Source organism: Chaetodon auriga, chromosome 10, assembly GCF_051107435.1.
Source record: "Chaetodon auriga isolate fChaAug3 chromosome 10, fChaAug3.hap1, whole genome shotgun sequence".
Classification (NCBI taxonomy): Eukaryota; Metazoa; Chordata; class Actinopteri; order Chaetodontiformes; family Chaetodontidae; genus Chaetodon; species Chaetodon auriga.
Window position 1 is genome coordinate 27,175,510 of NC_135083.1, and position 25,377 is coordinate 27,200,886.

General features: G+C 40.2%; 1 protein-coding gene across 6 annotated transcripts in view; it reads left to right on the top strand.

Annotated features, from left to right (window-relative positions):
• Positions 1–25,377, top strand: part of vps13d (vacuolar protein sorting 13 homolog D) — a 157,940-nt gene that overhangs the window by 47,113 nt on the left and 85,450 nt on the right. For 5 of the 6 annotated variants that reach the window (XM_076740585.1, XM_076740580.1, XM_076740584.1 and 2 more), the window contains exons 28-41: positions 1,823–1,994; positions 2,615–2,730; positions 3,462–3,686; positions 3,799–4,094; positions 7,027–7,160; positions 7,584–7,739; positions 8,854–9,040; positions 9,251–9,325; positions 10,629–10,829; positions 11,451–11,540; positions 19,829–19,969; positions 20,117–20,242; positions 22,335–22,409; positions 24,520–24,622. In XM_076740585.1, coding sequence (XP_076596700.1) covers positions 1,823–1,994; positions 2,615–2,730; positions 3,462–3,686; positions 3,799–4,094; positions 7,027–7,160; positions 7,584–7,739; positions 8,854–9,040; positions 9,251–9,325; positions 10,629–10,829; positions 11,451–11,540; positions 19,829–19,969; positions 20,117–20,242; positions 22,335–22,409; positions 24,520–24,622 — 2,097 coding nt within the window. The remainder of the gene's footprint in view (positions 1–1,822; positions 1,995–2,614; positions 2,731–3,461; positions 3,687–3,798; positions 4,095–7,026; positions 7,161–7,583; positions 7,740–8,853; positions 9,041–9,250; positions 9,326–10,628; positions 10,830–11,450; positions 11,541–19,828; positions 19,970–20,116; positions 20,243–22,334; positions 22,410–24,519; positions 24,623–25,377) is intronic. The other variant, XM_076740586.1, reaches the window with a different exon arrangement.

The window sequence follows — 25,377 nt, forward strand, 5'->3', positions numbered from 1 at the left end:
TGGTGTCTCTTTGTCAAAAGAGAATACACAATAGAAACATTATATTTACACCTCATATTGTACAGTCAGCATGTAGTGGCCCATGAGCCAAAGCTGTCTCTCCATCAACAGCAGTGCTTTCATCCAACCATAAAGCAGGTCACTTGCTGGGGAAAAAAAAACAAAGGTGGATAAACTCCTGGTGCTTGTTATATGATGTGCATGCCAACTAAGCATAATGTAATGGTATGTGATGTATTTCCATCACTTTAATTTGTTAAATGCAACAATATAATTATATTATTTTCAGCCATTTCTTGTTCTGGATTACTCATTCTTATATGTTAAAGTCTTAGCCAAACTATATTTTGTAGTAATGTAGAAGTGCCACAAGATGGCAGTAGCTACATATGAAGTATGGTATAATAGTCCTGGAAGTCATGGAATTTTCTGTTACACATCCCCTTAAATGTTTAACAATAAAGTTGTAAGAAATTAAAGGATTCGGTCCAGTGAAATGCTAGAGCGCTTTTAATTTGAATCAGTTAGAGAAAGTGTTGTTGTATTAAGAGCATGATGAAAGAGCAAACATTTAAGAGGGCGAATGGGATCAGATCAGTAAATGCTTTGTACTTAAATATGACCAAATATACATATCAAACATAGGGAATTAGAACTAAAGCCCTGACTCCAATGTATGCCAGCTTCAAATACAAGCCTGGTACCCTTTGCAGTTGAGGTACATTCAGGTCCCTGCCACTATTTGAGGAAATACAGTATTCTTAAATGAGCCTAAGGATTGACATTGGGGCAGATCTGGGCATATTTTAATTGACTGATATTTGCTGAAATAAGTCAATCAAAATCTGATCCTTTATTTACCCGTCTGTGTTTATCTGAGTCTGCTATTGTTGCAGCATTGCTCCCATTTTACCACAGCCAGGCTCTTCAATGCAGCATTTCACTGCATATGAGAGTGAAAATTAGAGTTTGTCAATGTAAAACCTTATTTGCCATTGATGCTGAGAAACCTGTGACTTCTCTCATTCTTACTAGCAAAGAGCAGTGACCAAAAGATACTGGTGGCAGCTGCTAATTTTTAGCCAAAACTGTCATTTTTGCTAAATGCCATTAATAGCAGGCCATATCAGCTGTTGCTAATTAACTATGAGTCTGTGAGTAACTTGATGGCAGGCCAAAACTAAAGCTGTTATCAGGTTATTTGTGTGCTTCATGTAGCCATTTCAGTGTGTCAGATACATGTTTAATAAACAGTTAAGTAAATAGAAGTATCAGACTTTGTATTGGCAGATACCTAGTAATCAGGGACTTGAATCAGGATCAGGGTAAAAAAAAAAAAAACTTGATCCAGTTGTCCCTGCTTAAAAGAATTGAACAGTTTTGACCACCAGGGGGGCAGAAAGACACAATAATGTGACTTTTTTGTTATACAATTGATTTACTAATTTGTTATGGCTTACACTTTATCACAGTCATCCCCCTGGAGTCCTCTTTCCTACCACCTGTCAAGTCCAGTATTTACTGGCATTATGTGGCTCTGGTGTGGTCCAGAGGTGGTTTCACTTCTTGGCACAGTACTTTAATACATCAGGCTTATTAGCGTTATGATAAAGTGCCTCTTGTTTTAATTTGCAGCAATGCTTTTACATGAATAATTGGGATGGCTTAGGGACAGTAGTTGTTCAGAGAGGAACTGCGCCGGGTTTATGTTTTGGCTATGAAAGTTTGTCTGTAAGAAAGCAGTTGGTATGATTGTACCCAGTGTCAGTGTAGGACCCTATTCATTATCCAAACCCATGCTCGTGTACATTGATGTTGTCAGGGAGCTGAGCCATGCGGTCCCTGACATGTCCATCCACGGCAGCCTGTCGTCAGTACACTGCTCTCTGGACCTGGAGCATTACCAGCTAATTAGAGGGCTGCTGGAGAACAACCTGGGAGAGCCTGCTGAAGATTTCCTGCGACCTTACAACCTGCAGGACCCCAGTACTTATGTGAGAACACAGACACTGACCAACAACTGAACGATTTACTGCAGTCTGTGCAGCATATCTATAAACATATAAATATATTAGTAGGAAATGCTATTTGTACTCATGAAATCCACTTGACTTGCCCACTAGGGCCAGCTAAAAAAAGTATGATATTCTATAAACATGGCTTAGGCTTAAATATGATGTCAACACTTTAATTATACTATCAAAAGAATGTTTGAGCCATTGTGAAATTTGATTTGAGACTTGCACACTTTGCAGATGATTTAAGTTGCTTTCATCTATATAGCCCAATATCACAAATCACAAATGTGCCTCAAAGGGTTTTACAATTTGTGGCCACCTTAGACCCTTGATTACAATTATGGTCTTGCCAATACTATGATATTGCACAGCGACATCAGCTTTTTTCAAAATTTTATTAAATGCAAGCTGCAAAAATAGACCCTCATTGGGTTTATAGTTTACAATACATTGAACAGTATATCCAGTATTTTATATTTCTGTTTCTCTTTTAATGATTGTTTTGTCTATTTTATGATGTAACTGTCACTTTTTCTCATTTCAAAATATCCCCTATACATGTCCTATTTATGAACTGTTGTTGTATCTGTCTTCAGACGGTGTTAAGTGGAGATGTTTACACCAACTTGTCATTCCTGCTGGACATGATGGATGTCAGTCTGGAGCTCTTTGACAGCCCCAACCCCACTGAGGACAATTGCTCATTAGCAAGGTGGATCTTTTCTATCATTTTACAGCTCTATAAAAAACAGTTTTTTTGCATTTTTGCCACGTCTGTGAATAGGTATACATGATGATGATGTATTGTGGAAAGCATCTAAGGCCACCCAAGTAATTGTTAAAAATAACCAGAGTCTACTTGACTTTTCTCATTGAAGTCCATGTGCCAGTATAGTTTGGGCATTTGTATTACATGCTAATAGATTAATAATGGCACAGAAAGTATGCAGATGAGATCAAAGCCCCACACAGCAAATTCACAAGGCCATAATGCCAGTACCATGGCGCACAGTGTAAAGGCACCAAAGATCTCGCAGTCATAAACTATGAGCCAGATCAGCTCTTCTTTTAAGTTTCAAGTTACTCTAACTTAACTGAAATTCTGAAAATCAGTGTTTCACTGCCCTTTCTGGTTGAATATGATCTGGTAGATATGATGTTTAGGTAAAAAAAATATTGCTGCCAATTCCAAATTCTAGAATTTACGTGTACCATTTTAAGTTTGCTGGAAATATAATACCTTGGAAACTCTGAGATAGATTAAGAGGACTTGGTCTAACACTCATTTTGAACTCAATTCTCTAGGACAGACCAACATCCCTCACGGCTTGTTGCTAGTTTATCAAAATACATTTCATGGAATAGTTATAGTTGAGACAGGTTTCTACAGAGAAGTTAAAAAGGATGTCTTTTTAAAATTATGTTTGTATTTCTCTTACAAAGATTTGACTTCATGAAATCCAAGCTGCTCTTTGAGAGTTTCTCCAATGGATCCAAGTCTGTCAACTTGGTGTCTCACTCCCTGCTGGCATATGACACTCGGAACTCCGGGGTGAATAAAAGTACTGGTCGAGCTGATGGCACAAAGCCCAATGTCTTTGACTGCATTCTCCAGCCCTCTAAAACAGGCACTAATCGGGCATCACTGCAGCTGGAACTACATTATAGGTATCACTGGAGAATGTTCAAGCCCATGAAGATTTCTAAACATAAGTAGAAAGAGAGATTTTACTTAGACTTACATAGTTGATCACACAAGTTGTATTCCACCTTCCTGCAGATCTACACGGGACTTCTCCTGCTTCACAGTGGTCCTCAATAACCTGAGGGTCTTTCTCATCTTTGACTGGCTCCAGCTGGTGCGAGACTTCCTGCAAGTGCCAGTGGAGAAAGCGTTGGGCGAGTCTCTCTCTCATCAGCGCTGGCCCAGTAACCCTAGCACTGACTCAGGCACAGCCACCAGTAGCACCACCGGGGCCGTCATGCCAAAGACAGTCAAGAGTGGTGTGGTCACCAAAAGGTCCACAGTGCCGGTTACCCAGGACAGCTGCTTGGAGGTCAAGATCAATGTCACAGGTCAGGGAAGAATGATAGATCACTGAGAACAGTAACCCTTGAAAGCTTTTGATTGTTTTTAAAGTCTGTGATTGTTTCCAATACAAGAAATAATGTACTATATACCCTATGGATGTAAGAATGTCAACAACTCATATTATGACAGTACTTTGATCTTCAGGCCACAATACAATATCTATTGCGATATTTAAAAAAATTAAAAATTACATGAAAACAATGTTAATGCACTTGCAGGTTTAACAGTCTCTGGTGGTCAGCTCAGCTGTGGTAGTTGAACTGCGGTGAAAAAACGTTGCTCAACACCTCACTTGACCAACCAGATAACTGGAGTAACCACTGATGAGGCAAGGTTTAAAGTGTCTGCAAAGCATTTTGTGTGTGGACAGTTCAGGCTTTCTCACCACTACATCCATATTTCGTGCATTGTCTGTACTGACAGCAATACCGTGATGATTGTTGTTATTCTTCGTGTTGAGATGCAAAACAGCAGATCTCAAAACCTCAGCTATGTTGAGTCCAGTGTGTGATTGAAAAAGAGGCTGAATCTGTTGGACTCATCTCCCATTCGCTGGTCATAAAATGAGCTGTGACTGTAAGTAAGCTGTAAGTCCACTCATCCGTGGTTATTGAGATGCACTCTGGTTCTGTGAGGCTCTGTGTCACTAGCTTTTATCTCTTAGTAGAGTTGCTATCACTTTGTGACTTAAGTGTGGCCTTGGTGGAATTATATGCTTTGACTCCAGCGTGTTTACTAACCTTTTTGTTGACCACAGAAAACGGCCTTAAGTCTTTGACCATTTATTCATTGATGCATCTTGTTGTTTCTTCAGCTCTGACTGTTATGTGGAAGCAGGCTCCAAATGATTCTTTCAAGCTCCCTCTGCTGTTCAAACAGAAACATTACAATTTTTGACAAGGAGAGGTAGTAAATAACCATGTAATGTCTCAGTAGATAGTATCACAGTCTCACAACAGTGGCAAGCCATATATCTATCGCAATACTGCAACATTTGATAAATTGTCACATCCCTAATATATACAAGGCGGCCAAAACTTCTTCCAAATCCAACTCTTACTAATTCATAACATTTGAGTAATTGATTAGAACTGATGTATCATTAAAGGTACAATGTGTAAGATATAATAATATAATAATAATAATAATAATAATACATTTTATTTGTAGAGCGCTTTTAACAATTCTTAAAGACGCTTTACAGGAGAAGGGTCAGATAAAAACAACAAGACCATACAGGATAATTAAAACACAATCAATAAAAGCAAAGCAGAGAAGAAGAAACAAAACAAACAAAAGCAAAAAGAACAAGCAAAAAAAAAATCTAAAGAGATGGGTCTTGAGGAGTGATTTGAATGTGATGAGGTCAGTGCAGTCACAGAGGGATTTGGGGAGTGAGTTCCAGAGTGTGGGGCCAGCAACTGAGAAGGCTCTGTCCCCCCAGCTCTGGCCCTGGTCCTGAGAGGGGTAGAAAGGAGGTTGGAATCTGCTGAGCGGAGGTTATGAGGGGGGTGGTATGGGTGGAGCAGGTCAGTGAGGTAGGAGGGGGCGAGGTTGTGAAGGGATTTGAAGGTGAGGAGAAGCAGTTTATATTGAATGCGGTGAGGGATGGGGAGCCAGTGGAGGTCCTGGAGGACGGGGGTAATGAAAACATTTTCCCACAGGCCAACAACAGCCAAAAAATAATTTCCTTCAAAGAAAAACCAAACATGCCCAAAGAGTGCAAAAAGTCAATATATATTAAACCTAACACAGTTTATAAGTAGTTGCTAGTAGTTGCTTTGTTTTTGTTTATTTGTCACATTTTTAGCTGTCCCTCTCCAATACAATGCAGTCAGGAGGAACTGTTAAATGGTAAATCTACTGGTCAGACTCAGACTTTTTCTCCACTTTTCATTGAGCTGGAAAGTTTCTGGACTTCTTGTTGAAGGAGCAGCAGTTCTGTATAGGATTTGCGGAGACGCACAAGGGGGGATGCGAGCTGTGCGCTCGTTAAGGTGAGACAGTGGAGATTTTGTACAGCGTTTTGTACAAATCTGGCTGATGTCTGCTTCCTGACAAAAAAAAGATGGATGAACTGCTGCTCCTAAACAGAATAAACACTGATTTTTGCACATCTGCTACCTTGTGCTTTATTGAAACCTGGCTCCATGATTACATACCAGTGACCACACACAATAGCCACACCCTAGCAGTCATCTTAAACACCATACAGTTTCTGCCACTCCAAATTCAAGAAACAGCCTGTGTAGATAGTGAGCTCCCAGATTTGGTTTAGTCCACAAGAACATTTTCATGAATAGGGGTTATTCGGGGTTATTCACTTTTGCCTGATACAAAAAATGTGTCTCCAGCATTTCATTATAAGTATTTCATTAAACATGAAAATGCCATTCAGCTGCAGCTTGACAAAATATTTGACGCATGTCTTTATACTAGCTCCTTAATGGGCATGGTGTAACAGTAGTAACACTGTTGCCTCACAGCTAGAAGGTTCCGGGTTCGATTCCCGCCTGGGGTGCTGTGGGTGCTGTGGGTGCTGTGGGTGCTGTGGGCACTGGGGGTGTGTCCTCCACCATGCCTTCGGTGCCTGCTGCTTGAGGAAAGGGGCCTTTCTGTGTGGAGTTTGCATGTTCTTCCCGTGTTCATCTGGGGTATCCTCCATAAAAAACCCCCATGCAGATCACCACCTGACCAATGGTGAAAAGAAGGAACTGGGTCCCCGGGCGCTGGTGTCTGCTGGCAGCCTATCGCTCCTGGTCTGCCGCGGAGGAAGGACTTTCCAGGATGGGTTTAAATGCAGAAGAAACAATTTCACCTAAGCATGGCAGTGCATGTAGTGTTGTTGTGTTAACCGAAGCATAGCATATGCATGTTGTGTTGTGTTGTGTGTGATCATTGTTATTTGGTCTTCAGGCACTGAGTTTGTGGTTGTGGAAGACTCTTCATGTCTGGATACCAATGCCATCATTCTAAAAGGCACCACAGTCCTCACCTACAAGCCCCGTCTGCTGGACAGACCCTTCTCCGGCAGCCTCGCGGGAATAGAGGTGAAATCCTCACTGTCATAGCACCATTTGATGCTCATATGTTGACTACTATGTCTACCAGCATTTTTTAAATCAAAGAATCCTAATCTCAAAGAGACAATTTTATTGAATAGATGATGAATGAACAAAATACTGCTGCTGCTGCTGCTGCTGCTACTATTCCTCTAATACCAGAAGTACTTTTACTGCCATTGCAAATACTATGATTGCTACCCAGAAAGCAGCTAAAAGTATTGCATTTGCTACTGGTAAAACTATTACCAGCACTGTCTTACAATTCCAACTCTTCCTCCCTGTTCTCTTCAGACCTCCTCACACCCCTTTGTACACATTGCATTATTGCACGAGTACTACTAACTGCTAACCCAATATCCAGATCGTAATTTTATTAGTCTTGGTTCAGAGGTATCTTGTGACCCCCAGGTGTTCTCATGTCGGTTGGGCAGTGAGCAAGAGACGGCGCTGTCCATCATCGACCCAGTCAATGTTCAGGTGGAGCTGTGTGGGAGCCCCACATACCAAAGCAGCTCTGGTCTACTGGATGCTTTCAATGTGGATGACATCCCACCGCTACTGGAGGTCAGGAGTTAGCGCTCAACCAAAATATGAGTGAATATAATATATGTGAATTTATGTTATCTGTGAGTTTATTTTATTGTGAGTTTATTTTATTGTGAGTTTATTTTATCTAGATGTGTTTCATCTTATTCTATTTTATCTTATTTTATTATCTTTTCTTTTTCACACGGGGGTTGCAACAAAAATTTCATTGACATGGCTATGCTCAATGACAATAAAAGCAATCTTGAATCTTGAATCTTGAATCTTGAAATAATATGTGCAACTTGCAACTGGGGGCGACACAGTGAGGCAGTGGTTATCACTGTTGCCTCACAGGAAGAGGGATATCCTTGTCAGCTGGGATCAGCTCCAGCCCCCCATGACCCTTCAAAGAATAAGCAGATATAGCTAATGGATGGACGAGTGGATGAATGGATGGAGCATCTAACTGTCACAGTGGGGAAGTGGCATGCTGCAAAAACAAATTTTTTCCATATAAATGAGTATAGCTCTCCCTTTGACACTTTCAGCATTTTGTACCCATCATTGCCTCCAAATTTCTCATGATCTTTCTGGTCTTAAGCCCAACATTCTCCTGTGAAGACTCCATATTTGGTTTGGAGGCCAGACTGTCTGTCTCTCTACTTCAGGCGTTAACTCCATCATTTTATAATAATTTTCTAAGTTGTTGAAAGCATAGCTTTTAAAAGAGTATTCCAGTCATATAGTATTTCACTTCCATAAAGTTTTTGGACTTGCATAAGACACATTAAAAAGCTGACCTTAACTATCTAGTATGGATCACCCTCAGAATACACTGCCTCCTACATTTCCCATAATATAACTTGATAGTGTCTTTCAGTAACCTATTTCTGTCTTATAAATGCCGATATCTCCACACCTATGGTCTGTAACACAGGCTCTCTCTCACAAATGTGTAGTCTCCAAGAACAAGCTAAGACACCCAGGTGATGTCACAAATTATTTTCTCAGTCTTCCCAAAGCAAAACCAAAGAACATATTTTTCAACGTTTTTCACAAGATAAATAGTACACCTCATTGCTAGTAAAGTGACTTTGGTATATGAACAGAGTGAACTGCCCCTTTAATTGTGAATGTGATTTACTGGCAGATTCATTTTCCTGCTCTGGACATCCGTCTGTCCTACAATGACATTCAGCTCTTCCTGGCCATTGCCAAGTCCATCCCTACTGCCAGCACTCCACTGCCCTCTGACTCTGATACCACCACTGCACCCAACATTGAGCCCACTGCTACATCCCAAGACAGTTTCAGGCAGAAGACTGAGACCATCATAGGTATGTAAAGACCAGTGCATAGAGTAATCTTTAGTCTTCCACAGTATGCTTTTCCATCCCCAAAACAAGTACAATCCAGGGTTTCGTTGGCAGAATTCTTACAGGGTCATTGTACTATTTAGTTACAGTGATGGCAGTGATACTATTATTCCACTGCTTATTAACTGTTCCCGGAAAAGCTATTTTTAAGTTTGTGTTTTGTCCCTACAGAGGGCCAGCTGACCCATTTACAAGACCTTGGCTTCAGGAAAGAGGACTGCAAAAGAGCCCTGATTCACTGTAAAGGTGACTGAGAACACTGTGAACACCGTAACCTGGTAACACTGAAACCAGGGGCCATATTCACAAACATGCTGGGAGTACTCTTAGAGAGCTCCAAACTCAGCCTAAAAATTTCTAGCAAGGAGCCCCACCTTAGGAGTGATTTAGGAAAATTCTCTGAACAACTCTCTGAAACTTTTATCGAGCGATGAGGCCTGGTTGACCTTGTTGCTAGGTATGATGCATACTTTTAAAAGATGTGATTGGCTGATAAAAAGACATGCCATTCTCGGGGCGCCTCTATAGCTCAGCTGGTAGGTTGTGTGCCCCATGTATTGATGATGTTGGTCCTCTGCAGTGGCCGCAGGTTTGACTCCCACCTGTGGCTCATTTGCTGCGCGTCTTCCCCTCTCTCTCTGCCCCATTTCCTGTCATGTCTTCAGCTGTCACTGTCATAAAGGCTAAAAAGCCCCCCCCCCCCCAAAAAAAGACATGCCATTCTGGGTGATAATTTACAGTGAAAGAGATAGTTAGACAAGGTGTAATTATGAGTACTGTTTGATGTAATGAACATCTCTGTTGAATAAATTTTAAGCCATACTTTGAAAGTAACCTACAAAAAAAAAAAAAAAAACAACACACAGACATACTTGTGCAGTAACCTGTTCACATGCTGATAGTTAATATTTATTTCCTTGTGAAAATTACCATGCTGGTAATTTTAGTATGCAATCTATTTGATAGGCCTATTTATGGGCAAAAATGGCTCAGCTTTCATTGATTTCTGTGATATGGCCAGCTTATTTAAGTAACTCCATTAATTGACGTAACTGCACCATAACAATATGAGTCTGTGAAAGCGCTGTAATTGTTTGTGTCATCATTCTGCTGATGAAGGTTGCAACAGACCGAAGTCTTCACTGCTGCACTGCCGCATTTTTCCAGCTTCCAAATATCTAGTCAAAGTGTTGTGATCATTTTCATATCTGGCTTTATAGTGTTATTGCGTTGGGTGGGAGATGTGAGCACACACAAGCCTCCTAAAAATCCTCCTCCCTCCTCCTAACAGTTTTTCACCTTAGGAGCTCTCTTAAGATGTAATATGTTTTGGGCATAACTTTTATCTTTACCAGAATCCAATCTAAGGAGAAATTCTTCCAAAAGTCATCATCAAGAATTTTCTTCGAATTTCATCACTAAGCGCAGCTCTTTGCACTCAGAATCTTTATTTGTACAGCCTGTGGTAACCTGATAGTAGAACATAGTAAGAAGTCTTGACCCTTATTTAATGAAAACATATTTAAAGACAGAATGATATATCCCTCAGGCCAGCTGGACCAGGCTGCCACATGGCTGCTGGAGAATGCTGAGAACATGGCAGGCTATCCCAGAGCCAGAGCTGACTCTGGTTCCAGCAGCCATTCAGCTCCTCTGTCTGGGGTGGAAGTGAAGGCTGAGAGTGTCTGCATCTGTTTCATCGATGACTGCCTGGACTGTGACATACCACTGGCTGAGCTCACCTTGTCCAGTAAGTCTCATTTATTATATACATCTGCATTATCAAACATATGATGAAGATTGGGGAATTAATTTTATTAAACTCATAACCAGTATTGTAATTATGATGAAAGGTTACGCAGCTCTTGCCTCAGTTTTTGGTGCTCAGCAAATTCCTTTTTGAGTTTACTTAGAAATCACTGTTGTCCACTGTCAGTGGCTATTGTTGTTTATTGTTGCTTATATTCGACTCTGTTTATTTAAACCCGGGTGGTCCTGTGGCCTGATGGTTAAGATGCATAGCATACAACCAGTGTCCAAGTTTGATCCCTGTGTGCCATTGTCTTATTCATCTCTCTCTCTCTCTTTCTCTCCTCGCATTTCTGAATAACTCACTCTCACTATCAAATAACTACCAAAATGTTGTTGTAAACAAAAAAACAAAGTGAAATCACTTCTTTGTTGTCAGCGGAGTAGACACTCTGTATTAAGGATTGTAAAAGTTCTTAAGAACTCGGTAAGTGTCCCTCACTACGCTACAAGGAGCAGTGCTTTAAAAAAGCCTTAATAAATGAATAATTTCAATCCAGCTTGAGGATGAACATCTCTTATCGCAGCCTGATTTTGATCTACATCCTGTTTGTTATTGCAGGGCTTTATGTTCTGCAGCGCATTGGTTCCAGCCAGGAAGGCAACACCAGCTTCACCCTGTCTGGAGACTACTACAACAGAGAGTTGTCAGGTAATAAGATTTACTTTAAGTATGAAAACATTTGTTTTATCTTTTAATGTGAATGTGATATATACTTTTCAGTCAATCTTTGGAAGAAACATGTTTTTGGCCATGAAGATAATTCAGCTCCATGTTTGTTCATACCTATCAAAATAAGAGTTGTGTATATAACAACGGTTCAGCTACCAGCTCAATGACCTGATTAAAGTGGACTGGAGCCATCCTGGGAATAATGATGACTTAGGCCAAAGTGCCAGCCCTGTGCCATCTGAGTTCCAACACATGCAGTGCAGAAGAAAAACAATCTTTGCTGCAACCCACTTTTGCCTCAACTGTTCAAGATGCTTCAAGGGGGGAAGACAAAGGGCTTTCAGATAGAAAGTTAGAAGCTGTTAGCTTCCTTTGTAGCAATGACTGCAAAAACTTTAGTAATATTGGCACAGAGGAACTCTCAGGAACCTCTTTGTGAGCCCATCATCACTCCAAAAATGTAAAGGATGCTCTTAAGTCCATAATGGTTTGAATTACCACCTGGTCGCATGCCATTAGGAGTGGGTCAGGCCCCTCAGGGGCCGTACCAATAGCTGTAGGCATTCTAGGCTCAGATGCTATGTTCTGTGGCCCATCAGGTGCATGGCCCTGAGGCTGGAAAAGAAAGTATTACTGTGCCACCTATTGTGACTGGGTTGACCAGGAGACCTTTGAACAAGCAACATGATAGACCAGTGACTTGTTGTTGGACTGTACAAGAACATGTCTCCCCCCTAAGCATGGGAGCAATTTGCAGAGCCGCAAATACATAGCACAGAGCACAAGGGATCGTCACCTTGCAACATCAGGAGATGCCAGGAGCCATTAGCTACTCACTCTGACCTTCTTGGATCTATGCAACATTGTATCTAGATAGAAGGCCATTGGTTCAAACTTGGAATAGCTACAAGTTCAGGATGCTCAGTGGTAATACTGATGTTACTGATTTCTACTACAGCAAGAGTGTGGAGAGCTCGTAAGTGCCTCTGAAATTGGGGACTGAGCGAGTCAGGGTAATTGTTGACATAAGCCTGCCAAGTTCCCTAGTCATAAAGATTGATGTCTGCAGAGATGCAGCACTGAGACTCTGGACAGAAACATCCATGCTGGAGGATTGCAGGGACTGGGACAGGGCTCATATTATGTGGAATAGAGAGTTCCGAACACAGCCCATGTGTGCCACTGTGTCATAGCACTTACTGTAATTAGAACATTATCTGTAATTCAGCACTGTGACCTGGGACAGCAAGCATCAGGCCTCAAGACCCTATCGGGTGACACAATTAGGGAGGCAATATTCGGCTCCACTGTAACTGCTGGCGTTCTGCACGCGAAAGCCAAGGCATTGCCATCACGTGTGTGGCAAGAAAGACATTTTGTGTTTGGCCAACATTTGTGGAGCTTCTCATGTATGGCTGGGAGGGCAGCTCAGAAAAAGTAGACTGCAGCAAGATTAGGCTAAATTATGTACTAGCTGGATTGCCTGCGTTGGAGCCTCATCCAACCCTAATCATGCCAGTGCCATATGAACTGGCTTAACTGTGGCTGGTGCAGCCACCAAGCCAGAGCTTGGGTGCTGGGTACTGCCTCTCTGTCCTTGCCTGTCCTCACAAAACTGGCAAGAGTAACAATGGCAGCGTTGAAAGTATTCTGCTGTTCAGTATGTGGTTGTGGAAGCAATCATGATTGCATGTCATTTGACAGCTTCCCTTCGGCAGGAAGAATTAGAAACAACAGGTGGCAAACACAAGTATGTTGGTCCCCCAAAAAATACAACTGATGCGGTTTGCCATCATGTCAAACAGAGACAAAGATCCCCTTCTCTGTTGACCAGCCAAAGTGGCTGGTATTGCACTGAGATTTAGGGTGGCCCAGGACATACACAATTTAAACAGTTAATCTCCAGCAACCTCTCAAACTTTAATAGTTCAATGATTACATATTATTTGCACTACTACAATAATGCAAATTATTGTTTACATTTATTTATCATCTGCAACTTACACATATATTTTCTGGTACATAGTTTATAGCTGTGGCTCTTTCTCTCTCTTTAAGAACTGCTGTTATTGTTTGTTTATATACTTATAATTCCCAGATTGGATCAATGAAGTAACAGTCTAAGTCTAAGAAATTGTGCATGTGTGCCAGAAGCTCACCATCAGAGCGGGTGTTCAGTATTGCAGGCAACGTTGTAAGTCTGTTATATGTCCTGCTCAAGCCTGAAAAAGTAAATATGCAGGATTTTCTGACAAAAAAAACTAGAATAGGCTCAAAGAATAGCCTAAATTTGGTGTGTAGGACACACTTTTATGCCCATTTTCGTTACTGCTTTTTTGTTATTTATTACTTTGTTATAATATGATACACTGACTGCATGCTATTGGCTGTGGCTTTAAATTAATTTATTTGTTCTGGATTGTTGCCATAGATAATTTGTTGTTGATTTAACTCTGTTCGTTGAGAATTAGAGAAAAGAGTTGAGAATTTATGTCATGTCATTGAACTATTTGCAAGCCATCCACTGTATCTACTCTCAAGTTTTATAATCGTTGTCACTATATGTTGCTAATGTTGTTAACATTTACTATTCCATTTCTGATGTTGTTGAGAGAATAACACTGGAACAAGTATCACATTTTCTTAGTGTGAAAATATTAATAAGATGAATTGTTAAAGACTTTATTTGTATATCACCTTTCATACTAGAAATGCTGATCTAAATGCTTGACAGAAAAAACCTGAGTGCTTCACATAAAAATGAAAGTAAAATGAATATGAAAATATGCTAAAAACATGAATGTAACTTAAGATGGAAAATCACAGTTGACGTGCGCAGGAAATGCAATAGCAGCAATTGGCAGCTCCATCAGAGTCCTCCAGTGTGATTTCCAATCAGCTGATAATACCATGTACAATGGGAATATTTGGGGATATAGCCCAACCTTAGCCAGCACTTAACTCAGTGACAATAAACTTTGAAAGGGACCTGAAAAGGGGCTCCTCTTAAAAGATCCCAGTAAAGCTAATAAAGGGAGAATACTTACCTTGGCTAGCATAGCAGAGCTTTCAAAGACACATGCATTAGCCTGTCAGTAACGTTAAATGACTTAGACTATTACTTTATTAATCCCAACTTGGGAAATAATTTTGTTGCAGCAGCACTTTAAACATACACATAAGATATATACAATAAAGAATAATAAGAATGAGAATAATAACTAAGAGAAACATAGAATAACAGCAATTCTTGAAATATAACTAAGTATAACTAAATATATAGTTATATAATATGTATTCTAATATAGAATACATGTTATATAATATTTAATAATATAATAAAAACACATATATAACTAAGTATAGAAACAAGTATTAACAGCAGTTCTGAAGATAGAGACCAAGCCAGCACGATAAACTATAAAACACATATGTCAAACCTATTCCACAAAGGGCTGAGTGGCTGAAGGTTTTCTTTCCAACCAAGCAGCAGCACACCAGACTTGACTCATTTTATCAGCTGATCTCAGTCTTCAGACAGCTGATTGGTCAGACTGCGTGCTCTTGATTGGTTGGAGGAAAAACCTGCAGCCACACGGCCCTTTGTGGAATAAGTTTGACATGCTTGCTATAAAAGCTAAATAATATAAATGCTGAGCGTATGGAGATTATCACGAAAACACCATCTAGTTACAGGGCTACTAGCAAAGAGTCCTTGGCTGTCTTCTATAGACAGGGCTGCCCTGTGTCATGTCATGTGACTTTTTGATATTTAAGCAATATCACATGATAGGGAGAGGTGTTGTGCTGAATATCATGTGATATTGCTTTTATACAAAAGTTCTACAAGCGTATTTTATTAGTTAACAGTAAGAAGTGACAAGAGATTATGATTTTTTTGTGTATTTAATCATTCATTTGGCTCCGCCAACACAAATACAGATGATACTTGAAAAATTAGGATATCGTGCAAAAGTTCATTTATTTCAATAATTCAACTTTGAAGTTGAAACTAATATATTACACAGACAAATTACATGCAAAGCGAGATATTTCAAACCTTTATTTGTTATTTTGATGATTATGGCTTACAGCTTATGAAAACCTCAAATTCGAAATCTCAGAAAATTTGAATATTACATGAAATCAATAAAAAAAAAGATTTTAAATACAGAAATGTTGTCCCTCTGAAAAGTATAATCATGCATATGTACTCAGTACCTGGTTTGGGCCCCTTTTGCAAAAATTACTGCCTCAATACGGCGTGGCATGGATGATATCAGCCTGTGGCACTGCTGAGGTGTTATGGAAGACCAGGATGCTTCAATAGCAGCCTTCAGCTCTTCTGCATTGTTCGGTCTCATGCCTCTCATCTTTCTCTTGGCAATGCCCATAGATTCTCTATGGGGTTCAGGTCAGGTGAGTTAGCTGGCCAATCAAGCACAGTAATCCCATGATCATTGAACCAGATTTTGGTACTTTTGGCAGTGTGGGCAGGTGCCAATGAAGTCAGCGTCTCCATAAAGATTGTCTGCTGAAGGAACCATGAAGTGCTCTAAAATTTCCTGGTAGACGGTTGCGTTGACCCTGGCCTTAATAAAGCACAATGGACCAACACCAGCAGATGGCATGGCTCCCTAAATCAGTACTGACTGTGGAAACTTCACACTGGACTTTAAGCATCTTGGATTGTGTGCCTCTCCATTCTTCCTCCAGACTGTGGGACCTTGGTTTCCAAATGAGATGCAAAATTTGCTCTCATCAGAGAAGAGGACTTTGGACCACTGAGCAACAGACCAGTTCTTTTTTTCTTTTGCCTAGGTAAGACGCTTCTGGCGTTGTTTGTTATTCAGGAGCGGCTTTACAACAGGAATACGACTTCTGAAGCCCATGTCCAGGATCCGTCTGTGTGTGGTGGCTCTTGATGCATCAACTCCAGCCCCAGTCCACTCCTTGTGAAGCTCTCCCACACTTTTGAATGGCCTTTTCCTGACAATCCTCTCCAGGATGCGGTCATCCCTGCTGCTTGTGGACCTTTTTCTTCCACACTTTTTCCTTCCACTTAACTTTCTATTAATGTGCTTTTATATAGCACTTTGAGAACATCCAGCTTCTCTTGCAATTACCTTTTGAGGCTTTCCCTCCTTGTGAAGGGTGTCAGTGATGGTTTTCTGCACAACTGTCAGGTCAGCAGTCTTCCCCATGATTGTGAATTCTACTGAACCATACTGAGAGACAATTTAAAGGCTCGGGAATCCTTTGCAGGTGTTTTGGATTAATTAGCTGATTAGAGTGTGACACTTTGAGCCTACAATATTGAACCTTTCCACAAGATTCAAATTTCGGTCGGGCAGGGCCTTTCTGTCTGAAGTTTGCATGTTCTTCCCGTGCATGCATGGGTTCTCTCCGGGCACTCCGGCTTCCTCCCACAGACCAAAAACATGCTCATTAGGTTAATTGGTGACCCTAAATTGTCCTTAGGTGTGAGTGTGAGTGGTCGTTTGTCTGTCTATGTTGCCCTGCAATCGGCTGGCGACCGGTTCAGGGTGTACCCCGCCTCTCACCCATTGCTAGCTGGGATAGGCTCCAGCCCCCCCACAACCCAGAAAGGGTTACGCGGGTAAAGAAGATGAATGAATGAATGAAAGGCTTGGGATATCTCACTTTGCATGTAATGAGTCTATATGATATATTATTTTCACCTTTTAAGTTGAATTACTGAAATAAATGAACTTTTGCACAATATTCTAATTTTTCGAGTTTCACGTGAAGTTATGCAACTGGAAGGGAGACAAGGCTGTTGCCAGGCAACACATAAACATTTCCTACACACAAGCTTGCTACTCTGTCTCTGCACATTACCACTACTTTGTGTCATTTACATTTATCTGAATGTTTCCATTTGTTGTGCAACCACTGAAATAAGAGTCTGTTGACAGACGCTTTGGTGGCATGATGTGTGTTTCTGATGAGTTAACAGCTCGATCAGACAGCACGTTGCTCCCTTGTTTCAGTCTCTCCATAGATGGTCTCCAGTAACTTTTTAGTGAGCTTTCAGACCCATGAAACAAGTTTTTGTTTAGATATGTGTTTTATGTTCTGTGACACATTATCTATGAATCAAAATTGACATCGTAGTTTGTGTCTGTTTATATAAAGCATCTATGCCCACTCACTGCCATGATCTCCCTCGCCTCGAGTCCTGCATCAGACAGTTTCTGTATGGCAGTGGCTCTCAGGCTGTGGTTGGTGTAAGATGTGTGTGTCCCTGCCTCCTTGCACATCCTGAGTAACATCTGTGACAGCTGGTTTAACCCCAGGGGAATAGCGGTATACCAGAAGCTGTCTGTCGCCACTGTTACCCTCCTCGGCTGCAGAAACAGGGCCTTTGCATCAGGCGGAATTGTCTTTAGGTATTTTTCGAGCGACGCTACCAGGCACAGCGTATTTCCTTGCTCCTCATACATAGCGCCCCTCCAGTTTTCTCTGTCTTTCTCCAGTGGGTCTTTATGATTTTTTGTTTCTTCGTTGAACATCATGGTGAAATATTTTGCTCCATTGTCGTCACATTTATGAGTGAGTCAGGTTTGAGATCCTGATTCCCCTCTTTGCCCCTGCGTCCAAAGTGCAACTGAATATCATACCAGACCTTGTTCAGTAAGCCTTTCGGATTGTGTAGAGCACTGCAGAATATTTTAAGATGCGCTGGTCTTCAGGTGAGATGGGGGGGTGGTGTGTTGTTTTGTCCTTCCCTGCCCTTCTTAGCTCTTTGATGACTCCTTTGAAAACATTGTACACAACATATCTGGTGTAAACTCTGGGTCCTGCATTAAGTTCAATGAACGGCTAACTGGAGGTTCATTGATATAATGATTTAATTCAGCCCGAAGTCCAAGGTAGCTGCTGATGCTGTCTCAACACTGTGTTCAGCTCGATCTTTTTAACTAACTGAAAGTTGACCTGGACATTTTTTAGATTCAGTCTGAAGGCAGTTCAGAGCCCAAGTTGTTTGCCTTACAGTGTTAGCTTCATTTTTGCTCTTCTCTAATTTGTAGAGGTCGGCTGATGTCATAGCAGCACACCTGGTTTGCGCTGAGATATTAAGGCCTCTTTCCTTTCCTTCGTCCTCCTCTGAGTCTGATGACCATTCATAATTTATATCAAATGTTATTTGTGGAAATATGTCCATCTTTGCGATGCAGAGTTTGCCACAATCTAAGATAGTTAACAAATGATGTAACGTTAATTAACGATTATTAGAACGCCTGTACAGTAGAGTGATAATGTCAATAAAAAGTCCCAGTGCTGTTGTTCTCTATATCAGCACTCATGGAATGTCTCTTGTCCAATCAAATTGCTTTGTCGGAACTAACTGTTGTATAACTGGCAGTCAAGAAAAAGAAGTGGAACTTAAAACAGTAGTTTTGAAGTTCATCTCCTAGCACTGATGAAACCCCTAAAAACTTATCTCTGTTTATCAAAATTGCTTATGTACAGGGTTTGTCCAAAAATAATTCCCTAGATGTAACTCTACAACTTTTGCCTTCAATTAGTATGTGTGGATCTATGAATATGTAAATAGTCCTTGCCTCAATCTCCTGCAGTTGCCTGTAGTTTGATCATACCTACTCACCTCACCTCATCAAACATACAAACCCTTGCTTGTCTATTTTGCTAACTACTGTAAGCTACACAGGGGCAAGTGGTTATATAGGATTAATTCAGCCATACATGTTCCAGCTGGAAACTACTTCCAAAGAGTGAAATGTACAGGGTAACCTACAAGTCAACATACCAGGATGCTAATGTATTGTATGTATTGTTCTCTACAATGTTAGAAATGTAACAGGAATAGTTAACATGAGCCATTGGCTTGTCTATGTTATCATGATATGGAAAGCGCCATCCCACAGATTGAAAGGATTGGTTCCTTAGGTGTTGTGACGTATGAAACCCTGGCTGTCTGAATCCAGTTTTTGAGACTGTAATTTGTACACCGCAGTTCCAAAGGACAAATGCTCAGCCATGGCATTGACTGTTTATTTTACTTCTGCAACATCCCATGGACGTGTTTGTTATGTTTAAAGTATTCTGATATTTATCAAGATGTGCAACAGCAAAGTACAGAGCAATGAAAGATGAAATTATCTACGGATTGGTTAGACCTCCAAGCAAACTGCAGTGGATCAACACAATTGTTGCTATTTATGAATGAGAAAACATAGTTTAAAGCTACAAGGTGGTAATCGTTATTGTGTGTGTGCCAGGGTGGGAGCCCTTTATCGAGCCCTGGCCCTGCTTCCTTTCCTGGCAGCAGCAGGCTGCTGGCCGTCTCCACCCTCCGCGTCTGAAGATGGGGATCCGAGCCAAGCAGAGACTGGATGTGAACATTACTTCTGTCCTGTTGGGTGGGTATATAAACAAACATGCACGGGCTGCAAGCTGGTTGTGTGACAATGTTAAGTCAGATCACTTAAAACCATTTGGTGCTGGCTTCCAGTTATAGTTTTAAACTTGTCCCGCAAGCCAGAAAAGCCTTTATGCTTTCCTTCCAGAACAATACAACACCACCAAGAGCTCCTGGATAGCTGACTACTGTAACGCAGAGGAACAGACCCCCCAATCTTCACCCCCCCTAGCCTGGATGGGCTCCTCAGTCGACCCACCCAGCTTTGGACAAAGTGAGTTCCCGCTACACACAGCTACACAAACAAATCACTGGGTACTGAAGAACTTCACGTTGTTAAAGATATGTTTAGAATTGATTGAAAAGATGGCCAGATGTGGCATCTTAGATAAAAAAATTTCATGTAGTTAAAAGTGATCAAAGTAAATGAGAAGATAATAGCCAGGTAATTGTTTCAAATGTTTAAGCTTAGGCAGCCTCTTATAGTTTATCTTGTACTAGTTGTTTTCATCTTTATTTGCTGAATTAACATGCTAAGATAGCACACAATCTGCATGAAATTTCTACTTCACAATGACGAAAGTATGATGGTCTTTGGCCTGCTAGGGTTGCCGCGGTATACTAGCGTCAAATCAGCGGTTGTCATACCATGTACATTTGCTTATCTGCAGTATTGAATTCCACTATATTAGTGGTATAAACTTAAAATACATACCTTTTAATATCAAGTTTCATGTCATGACATAATATTTTGTGAAATTATAATAAAGTGTCATCTGATTTAATTCTTTTAAGGGTCATTATAACTGAAAATAAAAACAACTGTAATAGTGTATACTGCGATACCATGATATCGTGATGAGATTACTGCCTAAAAATGTCATACCATTGCAGCCACAGTACCAACTGAAAGGACACTGAAAGACATTGTTGCCAGCATAAATTATATGTCTTGATGGTGATATTCTTTATTTTCCTAATTATCAATAAATGTCATGTGCAGAACCAAATTGACACTGAATACATCTGATAAGTATGCAGAGGAATAAGTATATCTTATCTGTTGATTATTGTTTTGATTCATTGATTATTAATTGGATAAAAAAGAAAAAAGCTAAATCATATTATTTCCAGGATTTCAAAAAAATAAAACTTATCCCCCATCTTAGTAGTTAAATATATGGCAAATGGGGATGCAGCCATGCACTGAGAATAAAATCTTAATGTAACTGATGTATTTCACCAGATATTGCTCAAGTTTCTGTTTAGTGTTCGTGTCTATTTGATGGACAAACACACGATTCCAAGTTAATTTAAGAACAAATGTAAGGGACAGAATTACCTTCCATCTGTTTTGTGATGGCTCAAGCTTTACCAGCGTTGTTAGCTTTATCAAGCCTTAGCTTTTGGGTGGGGCGTTGAATTATAACTATAATCATCTGTTTCTCCTCTCAATATTTAGTCTCTGTCTTTGCTTTTTTCATTTGCTTACCACAGAGACAAAATAGAAAGCCTAATTTCCTGTAATTCATCCAGTAAGTCAATCAATGGTGTCATGACATCAAAGGCATGCCATTGATTGACGTATTGCCACCACCTTACGAGACATTGCAACCGAGCGTGCTGTGCATCATCCCAACTAATCAATGATGAAATTCATTGGCAACTATTTTCATAGTAGATTTTACTTGATTTAATTGATTAGTTGTTGCAGCCCTGACATACAATCCCTCAAGCCTCATCCTGCTGCCCCAAAAAAATATTTAGAAAGTTTTAGTATCAAGAAAGTGTTATGACTGAATAACATATAGTTGGTTTTGATATTTTCATGGGATTTGTTGATAATAAAGAAAACACAGAATAACACTGGTAATCCTTTAAGCAGCCGGTTTAGGACTGGTTGTGTTTCGGATGGTTACTTTGGCTGTGTGAAGAAACTTGGTTAATGGGTTGCCCTATTCTGATGAGCTGTTGTCAGAACTGGAGGTTTAGCTGCTTTGTTCCAGCCTTTTATAATATTTTGTTTATTTTAACATGAGCTAAGAAGTCCTAATGGCATGAGTAGCATCAGTCAGTTGAATTGACCACAAAACCTGCCACTCATCAGCCAAGTTCTTCTGATCCCTCAGCTGAATAGGAAATTAATGGACTTTTTTTATGTTCGTTGCTATTCTTAACACATGTAAATAGAGGGGAGATGACTTTAATTGAAGCATGACTTACACTATTCTTAACAGTATTCATTTGCATAGAAATTCTGATTTCCAATACAGAGCACAGAATGAGGATGATGAACCTCTAACCCTCATGTGTGTTCCCTCTGCACGTGTCTCTGTTGTGTAGTAACTGTCTCTCTCTGCTGTCAGGTGTTCCTCTTGCTCATCTTAGAACTAGGAGCACAGCCAGTTTGACCTGCTTCGAGCAGCCGATTCACTCCAGAGGTACAGTTCAGAGTTTAGTCGCCTAGACAGACTCCCTCAGCAGCACACTCAGCATCGCTGATCTCATTCACTCATTATAAGTTTTTCCCCATGGGTGTCAGACATCTTGCAGTGTTTTGACGATTTGTAGAGTAGATTTGGAGTAAGAATCAGTCAAAATAGAGTCATAAGTCTCTTAGAGCGTTTCATGCCAGCAAAATGTTCAAAAATGATAACAGTATACATTTAGGCTTGCAAACTTGGGATCTTTCAGCAAAATGTGCCCTTTTTAATTCAAAATTGCTCACCTAAGTGAAATGTGCAGATCTGATTAGAAATGGATCAATGAAGTGACTTCCATAGAAAGAAAATGAAGCATGCATGTGCATCAACTGCCAAAGGTAGCAAGTGGCAGTAGAAATGCCCAATAAATTTGCTAGTCGTAATACTGCATTGACCCACTCCATCTGTCTGTGACCTGCTGTGGGAAAAAGCTGAAAGGTATCGAACACCAAATCTTAATTAAGTACCTTGTTTTTCCTCACCTTTTTAATCACCACAAGGCATTTAAAGACACTGTTCTAATTGTCACCAGGCTTTTAATAATTGTGGTTTTCACACACAGTAAATTTGAACTGTAATCACCCAATCAGTAAAGAAGTAGGGGAGACCACCCTAACCAAGCACTGATCACCTTTGTTGTTTGCTTTGGTAGCCCGAGGAAAATAACATAAAATGATTAATAAGTAAAAGACTAACACCTTCTTCCGAGCGGTCTGTGAAAGCAAAACACAGTGGTTGATATCACATCAATGCTTAATGGAGCCTGTCAACAAAACGTAATCTTCTTGTTAAACAGTAAGATCTGTTTTGTTTCACCAGAAACAGCTGTTATATCTCTGTCAACAAAGCCACCAGACTCCATTCACGGAAACTGTGAATTTTATCACTGTAAAATACGCTTCATTTAAATGTGACAGAAACAAAACAAAACTCACCTAAATCCTCTTGGTTTATCTTTTCTCTATTTCAGCAATCATCACCAATTCTGGTTTGGGTGAAATAAACTTGTAGTTCAGCAATTCGGGAGAGCAACATAGAAAGGAACTTGAAAGAGGGATGTTGTTTATGTATATGTAATATGTTGGACTTCAACATATTTTCCAGTCTGTGATTCCTGTCTATCATGAATATTCATTGACAGCCCTAAACCAGTGTGCCTAAGACACGCTTGCAGGGTTCATGAGACTGTCAACAGTTGGAAACAGAACTCTTGAACTGTTAAAATTTCTATTTCTAAGTTCAGAGAAGCAAGATCATCTGTCATTTCTGACTGCAACAGTTTCTTTTGAGTTGGTTGATGTTCTGTTTCTTTATGGTAGTTTTTCTTTAGAGCAAAATGCTGTGCAACGTTAATTTTCAGTGGCCTGTAAGTAAATCTTTTTTGATTAATAGTTTCTGTTTGTTTGTGTGCTTTTAATTCATAGTTGTTTCCACGTACTGATCTGTATACACTGAATTTTCATATGTAAAACATGAAAAATTATCAGTAGGCCCAGCTAATTATAATTGTTCACATTACAAAAAAATCACATGTAGGATTTTTCCTTTCTAAACAAGTTGCCTTTCTTACAGGGGTACTAAAGAAAGAAAGAATGGTAAACATCAAAGCAGGTGGAACAGATACATCATGGCTTTTAGTCCTTAGTACGTGCCAGACTCAAGAAACACTGGATAAAGCAGCTTAAAGTGTTTTTTCACACCCCCTGTTCATGATGTAGGCTTTCTGTTTCATTTTCTGTTTGTAATCTTCAACCTCTCCTGATGATGTCAGTCTCCAGAGCCACAGAGGGTACTGTACAGTTGTTTTCACAGGCTGACCAGTTGTCCCTGTGACTACTAAGTTGTCTGTCTACTAAGTAAGTCTGTTTGTATAAAATTGGTGGAGTGCCCTCTTAAAATGAAAGGATTTCAAGGTGCCTTTGCCTTGGCTGTGATTTTAAGTCTCGGAGACCAAGAGGAAAGTAAGCGCATGACTGTTAGAATTGAACATAAACTACCAAAGTTGTGCTGAATAATGTAATAGGCCTAGCATGCTCATGTTCTCTTCTTTCACTTATTTTTCCAACAGATGTCAAGCTGTCCAAGAGGAGGCAGCCATTCGTGCCATATGCTCTGCGCAACCACACAGGATGTACCATGTGGTTTGCCACTCTGACTACGACCCCCACAAGGTAGGTGAAACTATAACCACAACTATGTATGCTTCCATAACTACATGTACAACAAACTGGTACAGCATGTTTGGGAGATTTTAAGTGATAACTAGACTTGACAAACTGAATTTATTGATGCCTAGCACCCGATGCTGATTAATTTTCACCAAGCAAAGTAATGAGGAACATTTGTGGGGGTAAAAACAGTATTGTTATAGTAATTGCAAGAAAATACATGACAACATCACCTATTTTGGTTTGCCAATTGGTATGACATTATTGTGTGACAGACTGTATATGAATGCCAAATTTGGTGTCATTTAAACAATGGTATAAAAGGAACACTGTATCACATCACCATCCGTTGTTGGATTTGCATCAGATTCCGTATGTTCAACATAGAATATTGGATCAGTGCAGCATGCTAATAAGTTGTGTAAATGTGTAAACAGTTTCTTAAGATGGAGATATTAGCTGGTTTGTTTGTCTGTTCGGCACTTTAGTCCAGAGCAAGATATCTCAAGAACTGCTGTCCAGATTGACAGTAAATTGAACCAAATACCTCCTGATGTACAGTGATAAGCATGTTACAATGTTACAGTTAACTGAGCATATTCATGCTCCCATTACTTTTTGACAGTAATGATCCCATGGACCTTACTCTAGCGCACCCTTGAGAAGAAAAGATTTCAGTTCTCTAGCTATTTAAGCTCTGAGAATGTATTGTTGTTATAGGTTCTGCTTAGACAAATGAGAGTGTCCTCCCCTGCAGA